This window comes from Erythrolamprus reginae, chromosome 3 (assembly GCF_031021105.1).
Source record: "Erythrolamprus reginae isolate rEryReg1 chromosome 3, rEryReg1.hap1, whole genome shotgun sequence".
Classification (NCBI taxonomy): domain Eukaryota; kingdom Metazoa; phylum Chordata; class Lepidosauria; order Squamata; family Dipsadidae; genus Erythrolamprus; species Erythrolamprus reginae.
The window spans coordinates 57980239-57992982 of NC_091952.1; the positions used below are offsets into that span (position 1 = coordinate 57980239).

General features: G+C 37.7%; 1 protein-coding gene across 17 annotated transcripts in view; it reads left to right on the forward strand.

Annotated features, from left to right (window-relative positions):
• The window catches only part of NFASC (neurofascin), a 202484-nt gene that overhangs the window by 144914 nt on the left and 44826 nt on the right, over positions 1–12744 (forward strand). For 10 of the 17 annotated variants that reach the window (XM_070745479.1, XM_070745485.1, XM_070745481.1 and 7 more), the window contains one exon: positions 6572–6586. The exons of the other annotated variants lie outside the window; for them this stretch is intronic. In XM_070745479.1, coding sequence (XP_070601580.1) covers positions 6572–6586 — 15 coding nt within the window. The remainder of the gene's footprint in view (positions 1–6571; positions 6587–12744) is intronic. 17 annotated transcript variants of the gene reach the window in all.

The following is a 12744-nucleotide window of genomic DNA, read 5'->3' on the forward strand; positions in this document are numbered from 1 at the left end:
GGGTCTCTATCTAAATCCTTTCAGTTTTATACTATGTCCAGATTTTAACTCTTTCCTAATGCAAGGCCAGGAGAGTAACATTTGAATAGCCTTTGTTTTTCATCACTTGTGTTTAAATGAAGTTAATAGAGTTCATAGCTAATTTTTATATAAACACATAGACCAACATATCAATGTGTCTATTGTGTTTTAAATTTATATATGTAAATATTGCATTTATACCTAAGGATGGTGGATTGTTTTAATACTTAAAATAAGTCAGCTGCAAAAGAAAGCAGTTCAAATAATAAAATTATTCTTTGAGGTTCTTAAAAATGGACAATTGTGATCCTACAATATCCGTTTAAAATATTGTTTTGAATTGTACTCCTTATTTTAGACAATATCACTCATTTTCTGACTTCATTTTTTTCAATATTCATTTATGACATGATGCTATCAAATATTAACACATTTTTAAACAGGCTAATACTCCACTATAAATATATTTGGTATTTTATATATCATTTTACTAGAAACCTTCATTTATGACAATTTGTTATCCCTTCAATACTATGAAAATATTCTTCCTTGGGGATTGCTTCATAGACATATTTTGCTTTTGTTATAATCATCATCATTTATATTTTAAGTAATATTCTATGTTGCTATTTTTCAAATGGATATTGATTTTATTATTATTATCTAGCCAGTCCCTAGTATTCTGCCTCTTATACTTTGCTTTGAGTGTTATTAGCGGTGGTCTTCATCTTTGATTGGTAACATTTACACAGTGTTGTCTGGCAAACCCATTTTGTAAGTTAAAGGTGTAAGTTACTCTTAACACCTAATGGGCTGGGGAGGGTAAGGAGTGTATCTGAGACAATGGTGCATAACAGTGAAGGAACATCTGCAAAAAATGTCCAGGCAGAATTTTCAGTTTTTGAGGTAGGGGGTATTTGAGAATTGTTTTGTTGGTTGTTGGTGTGTTAAGCCTTTCAAAGTATTAATATACATATACAAAGTTCTAAAAGTTAAAAAAAGCATGTAATTTGGTGGCTGAAGAGTCTTGGGAGAACTAGAAGCTACAAAACAAGGGAGACTCATTCAGGCAACAGTTGCTCCACTCTACTTTATGGAATCTTTGGTTAGAAAAACAAAGCACCACAAGCTCTGCTTCCATCTGAAATAGATCCAGATTTTATAATATTGAGACAGCAATAACAAGCAAGTATCTAGATTGTACATGTTGCTACGAGAAAGACAATCCAACCTAAACAGTTTATGCAACAAAGCTGATAATAAAATTCTTCCCCAACTCCTAAGAATCATAATTTAAGATTTGATTTGAAAGGGATCATGGAGATAATCTAGTGTGATCCCTGCCCAGTGCAGGGATCCACTACTATTATATTCCCAATGGATTACCATCTAGTCTCTACTTAAATGCCTCCAGAAAAAGAGAGCCCACCATTTCGCATGCAGTATTTTTCATTGTTGAACAACTCTTTATCATTAAGAATTTTTTCTGATATCCACCTGAAGTCTATATCCTTATAATTATTTCTTATGGGTGGTTCTGAAACAACACATCACAGTGCTGCCTAATATTTTATATAACTTCAGATTGTTGAAAACAACGATGAAATCTCACAGTATTCTGTTCCTTACTCTAAGCTTATCCAGTGTCTCCAATTGTTCCTTTTTTTCTTCTTTCAAGCTTTTCATCATCTTTGTTTCTTTCATCTGGACATGTTCCAGTTTATCAATGTACTTTCTAAATCATGGTAACCAAAATTGGATGCAATATATTACGGTCTGGCCGGTGCAGAATAGAGAGGAACAATAACATATTTGACCTTGATTCTGCACTTGGTTGTTGCAGCACAGAAATGTGTTTGCTTTTTCCCCCTACAATGTCACAGTTAGGTAATATTCCATTTGTGATCCACCAGGATATCAAAATTGTTTTTTTTCCATGTGTTACTTTCCAGTATGTGTCCCTCCCATTCTATATTCATATCCGTGATTTTCCTTAGTCGTATGTAGGGTTTTATATTTGGCCCTGATTATTATTATGGTTGGTTGCACAGTCAGCCAGATGTTTAGACTGGATTTGACATTTTAATCCACTATCAAGAATTTCAAGAACACAATTTCTAATAGTGTGAGATAATGGGAGATGAAATTCACATAGCTGGTGGAACATTAGTGATAACCTCTGCAGTTATGGAAAACGCCTGTTTATATGCCCCAGGAATTGCCAAGAATGTAAATATTCCATCTCTAATTTTCCCTGGAAATCTGGCCATTAGGAAAACAGTCAATTGGTAAAAAATTTCCACCCAACCTTGTGAGTGGTCAAACGCCCAAAACAGAAGGATGTTATTTCTCCTCTCTTAGACAAGATTTATTCTCTATCAAAGAAAACTGCTTTCTTGTATGAGGTATATTTTAAGCAACATAAAATTAAGCAAATTCTCCTAATTACTGAAGAATGGTTTAATTAGTAATGGGGGATATACTTTTCTCAAGTTATTGCATGTTGTAGCAAGAAAGAAGATATATGGTAATTTGAATAATTCCACTTGATATTAGAAATAATAAAAAGCAAATAATAGTACTTTAATGAAAGCAGGTTACTAAGGTTACTAAGTGAGAGTGTATCTACTGTATAAATTTAGCAGTTTCAATGATGCTCATTGCTGCAGAGAAATGTACATTACATATATACATACATACTTATTATTATTATTATTATTATTTATTGGATTTGTATGCTGCCCCTCTCCGCATACATACATATACATATACATACTTACATACTTACATACATACATACATACATACATACATACATACATACATATAAGTCTTGGTATATTCGGGTTCCTTCCCATGCAGGATTCAGAGATTTCTGGCAAGGTTTCGACGAGGTCCCACTCGTCATCTTCAGGCTGGTGCTTCTGTCCTTGTTCTAGGGTGAACCCTTCGCCCTAGAACAAGGACAGAAGCGTCAGCCTGAAGATGATGAGTGGGGCCTCATCAAAACCTCGCCAGAAATCTCTGAATCCTACATGGGAAGAAACCAGAATATGCCAAGACTTTCATACCTGTACCCATGAAAATCTATGAAAACTTATATATATATATATGTATATATATATGTATATTGTTCTGAGTTCGGGTTTTGCCCCGTGTAATATTTTGCATGTCTATGCAACGTTTCGGTGAAATCACATTCACCATCATCAGGCTGTAAGCTTGTAAATTGTAAGCTTCGTGCTGCTGTAGATATAGTTGTATATATACAGTACATATATAGAATCTACGAAAACAAATATATATATAGATATATATATACAGTAGTACCTTGTGATATGAACCCCTCATCATACAAACTTTTCGAGATATGAACCCGGGGTTCGGAAAAATTTTGCCTCTTCTTACAAACTTTTTCACCTTACGAACCCACTGCCCGAACGCCGAACCCAGAAGTTTGGCAAAAGTTCAGGTTCGGGTTCGGCCGAGAAGCACCGCCGCCTGGCTGTCGCCTTTTGAAACAGCTGGGGGGCTTCTCGGCATTCTCCCGAACATTGAACGCGGAAGTTCAGCAAAAGTTCGGGTTTGGCGTTCAGGTTCAGGAGGCCACCAAGAAGTGCCGCTGCCCAGCTGTCTCCTTTGCAGAAGAGCCACAGAGCTGTTGGCCAGTCAGGAGGCTCAAACGGAGGTGGGGAATCCCAATAGGGAATTCCATGGGCGGAGCTTTGACGTCACGGAGATGTCCTTCCTGGCCGGCCAAAACGTGGACTCCCTAACCCGAACGCTGAACCCGAACTTTTGCTGAACTTCCAGGTTTGGCGTTCGGGAGAACACCGAGAAGCCCCCCGGCTGTTTCAAAAGGTGATAGCCAGGTGGCGGTGCTTCTCGGCAGCCTCCCGAACCTGAACTTTTGCCAAACTTCCAGGTTCGGAATTTGGGAGAACGCTGAGAAGCGCCCGGCTGTTTCAAAAGGTGACAGCCGGGTGGCAGCGGCCAGCGGAACACCGCTTTTGCAATTTTTTTTTCTTGCACACATTAATTGATTTTACATTGTTTCCTATGGGAAACATTGTTTCATCTTATGAACTTTTCGCCTTACGAACCTCCTCCCAGAACCAATTAAGTTCGTAAGACGAGGTATCATTGTATATATACATACATACATACATACATTTATTTATTTTATTTATTTATTTAGATTTGTATGCCGCCCCTCTCCGCAGACTCGGGACGGCTACATACATACATACATACATACATACATACATACATACATACATACATACATAAATACATATATATCCAATCTCATCTATAAGAGACAATCTAGGAATGCATTATTGCCCTTTCCCAGCACCCTTGTAGTCAACAGATGACCCTCAGGAGGAAAAAGTCACAACTCCTAAATTCATGCTAGAATAAAACACTCTTTGTGAAAAAAAATTGTCAAACTAAGTGAAAGTTCAACAGCCCTCAGGAAAGTAAAAACAAAACAAAGCTTACTCTTAACATTCTTCATGTTTCCAGGAAGATGTCAATTTCTGTTCAGGCCTATGGTTTACATAATTGTTGCTTTTTATTTTCCCAATTGTAAAATGTGGGAAAAATCATTCCGTTGAATAGACACTTGAAACATGAATTGCTTCACGTTTGTCTTTGAGCAGGCAACCACTCAACATATGTTATATATATTTTCTTGCCAATCATTTCTACCCAAAGTATTTTCTCTTGTGCAGGAGAAAAAATGTATAATCTGGCAGACAATGAATGAAAATTACTTTGGATTTTGTGTTGCTCTCTGTAGTCATTTGATGCACTAAACTTGGATTTTTCTCAAACATTAAAGCTCCACAGATGATAAAAATCCAAGAATTTCATTACTGTATTACAACTAGTGTTAGAAATAGTATGAAAATACGAATCTATTTTTATAAAAACTTTAATCTTGAATCTGTTAGATGTTGATAGCTATTACATCTATACCTTTGTCAGTAATCCGAATATCTCTGTCAGCCATAACCAGAGATGGGTTCCTACGGGAACGGTCAGGAACGCAGTTCTGGTAGCAAAATTTGGAGCGCCACCCCAGAGCACCCAATTTGCACTGAAAGATGTTGAAACAAAATGCATAAGCCACGCCCACAGTGCTGTAGTAAAAATTTTGGTAGCCATCACTGGCCATAACATACAACCATTGCAAATATGTTTGTAATTACTTCTGGAGTCTGAAATATTTTTGAGATTATAAGTATAGAAGTTGTTCAAAAAAGAACCAAAGCAATTTTCTCTGTGTCAGGTACATTGTGCCTTCCTTTGTCTTCAGGTATATAAAAGGGAAATTTTCCAAGAAAATATTGTGTACCAGTTATGATTTACATTGACTATACAACTGAATCTGGATTTAAACTCAGTATGATGCTATTGGTAGTTGATCCTATTTTGATACAACATTTCGACTGTAATAACATGTTTGCTATGTGTGGTCAAAATCAGAAATGGTTGGCCAAAAATCAGAAGCATGGGCAGATGTAAGCCATTTGCACTGGGTTTGTTAGCTTTCTTCATTCCTTCCTGCAATTTCTTATGTGGTGTAAATAAACATTGCGGTCCTGGAACTCATCTTTAGTGATGATTAGTTGCAGCTGTTATATGCCGTAGTTACAGTGTACATGCTGATGCCAAAGAAAGAATATTGTGCATTTATTCACATTGCTTTGTGAGTACTGCAGACACCTAGCAAAAAGCCATTCTACATTATCAGTTGAATGCATTGTCAGTATGCAAAGAACTGTGGAGTGTTACAAATGGAATTCAATAAGGATTCAATAAATGTTGCAATTACTTTATGGACTCAGAGCCTTAATAGGCTTTCAAAGTAATCTCACAAGTGAGGGTTTTTTTCAGGCTCTCTAAAGCAGATTCCTCAGATTATTAATAAATGATATATGTAGACCATGGCCAGTATATGGCTAAGCATTTGGTGTTGTCTGAAGCAAAACAAACCTTGCCATTTTCTTTTCCACTGCTAATTCAAGAGATAATGGGCAGGTGGATGGGTGGATGATAAAAGAACCACGGTTTTCATTTTGCATAGATGTTATTTGAGCCTGGGGATTAGAATGAAAAAAAACCCCACTGACTTGTGGTTATTTGCATGCTATAGTGTCTCATCCATCATAAACATAGAAATGGTAATGAACTTGCAATAAATTGCACTTGAGTAGAATTTCTCCTAAACCTCAAGAAAAATAAATCAAAGCCAATAGTATGTAGTCTGGTTGAATTAAATCCACAAACAGGATGGAACATCAATCCATATTAAAAAAAAATAAAGGGATTGAATCTACCACATCTTCTTGTACTGGTTTGAGTGGCCATTAGAGTATTAATTAGTGGAAATGATGGGTTAAAATGTTTTCTTTTTCTTACAGCTTCAGGCTGCCATGTTTATAGATTGTATTTACGTAGTGGTTTTATATATTTCTGTGTTCTTTCTTTCTTTTCTCTCCTCATGTTTCCCTTCCTTGTATTTGATGCTACACTTCTGAAGTTCTTCCAACCTCAGGTATTGTATCTACTGGCAGCATAAAAAGGCATGGGGGCGTGTGACTCGGGCTTGGCTCTTGGAATCACTACGCATGCACTATGTTAACCTTTTCCATGGTATGAGGGATAAGATCCGAAAAGCACTATCAGATGAGTTAGCCAAGAGCTCCTCTTCCTGGGCTTAGAAGACCATTGAAAGGGTTGACCCATTAAATTTCAGTTGCTGCTGAGCATGTATGCATGATAGGCTTTGGCTGATGCATTTTACTGATCTATTTGATTTTTGCTGCTATTGCTGCTTAACATAGTAATGCAGAAAAGTCACATCTGGCTCAGCACCTTGGGAAGAATGGAAGGAGAATGGATGGATGACTGGTAAATGAAAAATCTCGGTCTTCAGAGCACTATAAAGGAGGAATATATCACATATGGCCTCTAGGCCACTTTGTTCCAGTCTTCAGGAAAAAAAGGAATTTTTCTGTAGGAGAGTTGATCCACAGCTTGGAGGAATACTTCAAAAAGTGGGTAGGGCCAGAACAAAAATAGCATTTAATTTAATATAAATTGATGTTGAATTAAAACATAACATAGTTTAAAAGATTTGTGGCTGCTGCCATGTGTTTAATAGTTTTCCTTTTTTTTTAACATAAAAATATTTTATGTTAAAACATGTCAAGGATTTTGTGGAGCTGCACAGTGTTCATCAAATGTACTTGTATATCTCTATTCTAGACACGTTACAAACTTGAAAATAGTTTTCTAAAAAGAAAGGAGAGTCTCCTGCCGTATTTCAAAAAGAAAATTTCAAGCAATATTATGAAAGGTTCTCTTTCATGAACATTGATTCTTCTGATTATAAAATATAGTGAAGATGCTGTGCTTTTCTAAGACCACCTTTGTGGAATTGCATCAATTTTCCAAGGTCATCAAAGAGAAATTGATGCTTTTCTTGGTAGGGCATTCATATACTTGATTTCCTTGCAGGGAATGAAAACACTTTTGTCTGTTCTATCCTTATTTTAAACTAGGAATTTTATAGAAATCTGTTCATAGAACAACATTAAAGTTAGGGTTCCAGTTAATCATTCCTGAAGTTTAAAGTTAAGAGGGGGAAAAAACAAGTAAGAATATCCACAAAATGCATTGCCGACACAAAATATTTACTGATACACCCTTCTTTAACTTCCTTTTCATATGTTTTGAACTCTGCTTCTTTCATTCTGTAATTTCTGAGGTATAATTCCCTCTGAAATAAGAAATAAGCTATTTGTTTTGGCTGAGAAATCTCTTCTGGGTCAGTTACAGAATATTGCAGAATATTGGAAAAAAGGAAAATGGGTTTTGAAGTTTTTTCTTCCATTCAACTGAAAGTCCAATTTTTGAGGGTTGCTTAGACAAGTCCCTGCAGTGGTCTTGACAAGGTTTTTCAGAAGTAGTTTGCCTTTGCCTTCTTCCTAGGACTGAAATACAGTGGCTGGTCCGTCCATCCAGGTGGCTTTGTCCTTGCAGTAGGACTAGAACTCATTGATCTCTGGCTACCAAGGCTGATGGCTAAACTATTATACTAAACTGGCTTTCAAACTAAATATAACAGACAATAAACAATTACATTTTTCTATAGTTTCAGTTTATTTGCAGAAATTGTCCAGCTTGTTATAAAAGCTCTTTTTTTGTTGTTATTTTTTGTTGGAACAATTGGTTTAATTGCTATTAGTTTGCCTATCTAACTTTGTCAAATTCAGAGTCTCCTCTCTCCTTTATTGATTTTTTTTATCCCTTTCTCAAATACAAGGGTAACAGATTGATCTGTCTTGGGCATAAAATATTGAAAAATGTATTATTTCTATTGAAAGTTTATCGTGTCTGTTTTTATTGGTTGAACTTGGTAAGATTGGTCCTAAATCTATTTAAAATAATCATCTCTCTCACACACATATATTTATTATATGCTGATAAGCAACACAACATTCAGTCATTTTATTGACTTTGGTGTTTATTTAAACTTTTTATTATTATTTTTCCTGTTCATTTCATCCTATTTACTCTGGGATATCTCTTGTGGACCCCGATGCAATTCAGAACACCCATAAAATCCTGGGAAGGTACTCTAGCCACAAAATTGCTGAAATGTGTCATAGTCTTACTCTTACTATATTCAAGCAACATCTTTCCATCTAAGATACCTTTTTCCAACCTGATATGCAAATGTGCTGGGCTAGAATCTCCTAAATTCTATGCCACCACAGCCAACTTGCATCTGGATGGAAATTCTATTTCTGTAGCCCAAAACTTCATACAGACGACATTTAAGGGAAGTCTTTCCTAAGACTTAGTTCAGGTTTGCAACTGGAAAAGAGTTAGTTCCCATCAATCCCTCAATCATAGAGTTGTGGAATTTATTATTTCATGGTCTGCTTTCTTCTTACCTTTCTACAGAGAGGTAGACACTCTCCTTTGAAGTCTGAGTTGTCTGACAGATGTTTTTTCTTGGAGGAAGGTTTTGTTGAATAGCAGAGCTTCCAATTCATATCATTTATGCCGGATAACTATCTTATAACTGAACTATCTCTTGAATTCAACCTCTTGCCGTTTCTGACTAATTTAGCATTTCCCTTACCTAGATTTGCTTTATCCCAGCTAGGGTTTTTGCAGCTAAGTTACACTGGCTCTGTTTGAGTAGCCTTGGTTTGTGCCCAGGGGTGGGCTCCTACTTACCTCACAGGCAGTTCGCTTCTTTTCACACTGCATGGGAGCTCCACATAGGCACAGGCACACCCATGTGCAGTGTCAAAAAATTAAAAAATGGAAAAAAGAAAAAAAAGCCAAATTCAAAATGGCGACTGCATGCACAGTGCCAGAAACTCTGTGCATCTTCTGAAGAAAATAAATAAATAAATAAATATTTTTTTTAAAAATGGCGGCACCCACAGATCAGAATCAAGTTCCTGACAGTGTTTTATCTCATATCTATTATTATTATTATTATTATTATTATTATTATTATTATTATTTATTGGATTTGTATGCCGCCCCTCTCCACAGACTCGTATAGTATATATCCCAAACTCTTTATCCAAGCTTGCTACTATCCTAAACTCTCTTAAAGAATGCTTTAAGGGACTTCTCTCTTCCTCTCCCCAAGACCGAATAAAACTCAAGGTCAACTCGTAGCTATGAATTAAAAATTATACGTTGGTATTTTCATGGAGCCAAAATTTAAAAAACAAGCAATTCCCCTTTATTACTTGCATCAAAAATAACTACGCAAAAATCAACTGTCTCTAGCTGACATATTCCCTTTACAGGCTAAGCTTGTCTACCTATTCACATCACGTAGCAATGAAATACAACTTTGTGCATTCTCCCTTTAACTTTTCCTCACAAGTAATCTCATTGTCATTCCTTTTTCTATCCAGAACACATACTAACTACATTTCTGTTTTTCTTTACAACTCTGCACTTTTCACATCTCTTCCTATTCTAAGTTTGGGGTTTTCTTCTCACTTCTTCAGAAAGGTAGCCTCCTTCAGCCCCCTGATGTCCCTCTTTTATCTCATCATCCTTTTCTTCCTATTTATCTTCATACTCCTCTTGGTACTAATTTCAAACTCTGGGCACCCAGATTTCTAGCATTCAAGTAATTTTCTTGCTTCCTGTGGTGAGCACCATTTTATACTCATTTTATTCATTTTTACAGTTTCTCTGCAGCCCCTTGAGTAACATTAAAAATCTTGAACTTAAAAAAGAAATGTTTACTTGTCCTTTATTTCAGACTCTTCAGTTGCTTCATAATTTTTATTGCTCTTATGAAATGCATTGTTCCCTTCTCCCACCTCTTGGTAGAAAGAGAACCATTATTTCTTTATTCTTTTTTTTTCCAAAAAAAAAAGAATAAACTCAAATACACACACACACACACACTACTTTGCAGGCAAATTGGTTTAAATGTACCTTATTTTTGCATTCAAGGGAGACTTTACACTCTGCACTCGATTTAGATTGTATAAAAGGGTAGAGAATTGGAGGGTCAGATTTAATAATGTTAAGTAAAAACTGGAAAGTATTAAGAATTCCAGGCTTGACAGTTCTGGGAGATAGAATTGATAGAACAAGATAAATGTTCTTTAAAAATGCTATTTTAAAAAAAATGCTGTAAAATATGTCCTTCAGGCTAACATATTTTACATAGAATATGGCTGTATATTTAAATTTTTAAAATTATAGTGATATATGAACTACTTTGTAAATATTGATGTTATTTAAAACAGTGTGTTCCCATTCAATCTCTTCTAGATGTGGGGGATTATGACCCAGAATTGCCAGTCATTTTATATCTAGGATATTAGACTGGAAAAAATAGTCAAAATAAATTAGTTTGCCTAATTTCAGCATGTGTGACTTTGGGAGAAAAATGTAGATCTGAAACACTATATTCACTAAGACTGTACTACTATTAATCTTCTCATTGTTCCCAGCACCCATTTCCCCCCCACAAATGACTGTAGGATGGTAACTTTGTTGCTTGTATCCTTACCATTTATATTGATTGGTTCCTAATATGATTTGATTACTTATTTGTACCCGGACTATCATTAAGCGTTGTATCTTATGATTCTTTACAAACATATATTTTCTTTTATGTACTTTGAGAGCATATGCATCAAGACAAATCCTTGTGTGTCCAATCACACTGGGCCAATAAAAAAAATCCGTTCTGTTCTGTTCTATTCTATTCTGATGTTTTGTTTTTATGGATAAATATATGGAGGTTCCAGTTTAGGCCTCAATAACACACACGCACACATGTCAAGAATTGATTTCCCTTTTGGGTGATCTACTGGAACTCATTTAATGGATATTGAAACAAACAGTAGATATGATCACAGCTAAAAAGCATTCACTCGCAGAGTTTTGAAATGGGGCTGAGAACTGCATGAATCCCATTGCCTGAGCATATACTTTGCCATTAATAAAAAATACTTATTCCATACTGTTCCCTGTGTGAAAGCCAGTATTAAGGCTTATAGCAGAGATGGCAACGCTTTTTTTTCTTCGGGTGCTGAAAGAACACCCACCTGCACTATTGTGCAGGCGCGAGTGCCCGCACCCATAATTCAATACCTGGGGAGGGTGAAAAAAGCTTCCTCCACCCTCCGGAGGCCCTCTGAAGACCAGAAACGGACTATTTCCCAACTTCTGGTGGGCCCAGTAGGCTCGTGTTTCACCCTCCCCAAGCTCCAAAGGCTTCCCTGGAGACCAGGGAGGGTAAAAACGCCCTCCCCATTCCCCCAGAGGCTCTCTGGAAGCCAAAAACGCCCTCCCAGAGGCTCTGTACAAGCCAAAAATCAGCTGGCCAGCACACACATGCACATTGGAGCTGAGCTAAGGCAATGGCTCACATGCCAGCAGATATGGCTCCGCGTGCCACCTGTGGCACCTGTGCCATAGGTTCTCCATCACTGGCTTATAGCAACATGTTTGGCGCACATACTGTAAAAAAGATGTTAAGACTCTAGAAAGAGTGCAGAGAAGAACAACAAAGATGATTAGGGGACTGAAGGCTAAAACATATGAAGAACAGTTGCAGGAACTCAGTACAGTGATCCCTCGATTATCGCAAGGGTTCCGTTCCAAGACCCCTCGCGATAATCGATTTTTCGCGATGTAGGGTTGCGGAAGTAAAAACACCATCTGCGCATGCGCGCCCTTTTTTCATGGCCGCGTATGTGCAGATGGTGGAGTTTGCGTGGGCGGCGGGGAAGACCCAGGGAAGGTTCCTTCAGCCGCCCAGCAGCTGATCTGCTCGGCAGCGCAGCAGCAGCGAGCAGACGAAGATCGGGGTTTCCCCTTTGCGTGGGCGGCGGGGAAACCCCGATCTTCGTCTGCTCGCTGCTGCTGCGGCCGCCCAGCAGCTGATCTGCTCGGCAGCGCAGCAGCAGCGAGCAGACGAAGATCGGGGTTTCCCCGCCGCCCACGCAAAGGGGAAACCCCGATTCGGCTCCTCGCTGCTGCCACGCTGCCGAGCAGATCAGCTGCTGGGCGGCCGAAGGAACCTTCCCTGGGTCTTCCTCGCTGATGCCCCCGCCCGCCCGCCGCCCGCCAGCAAGAGGGGGAGAGATAGAGAAAGAGAGAGAAGGAAAGAAAGAGATGAGAGAGGGAGGAAGAGAGTGTGAGAGA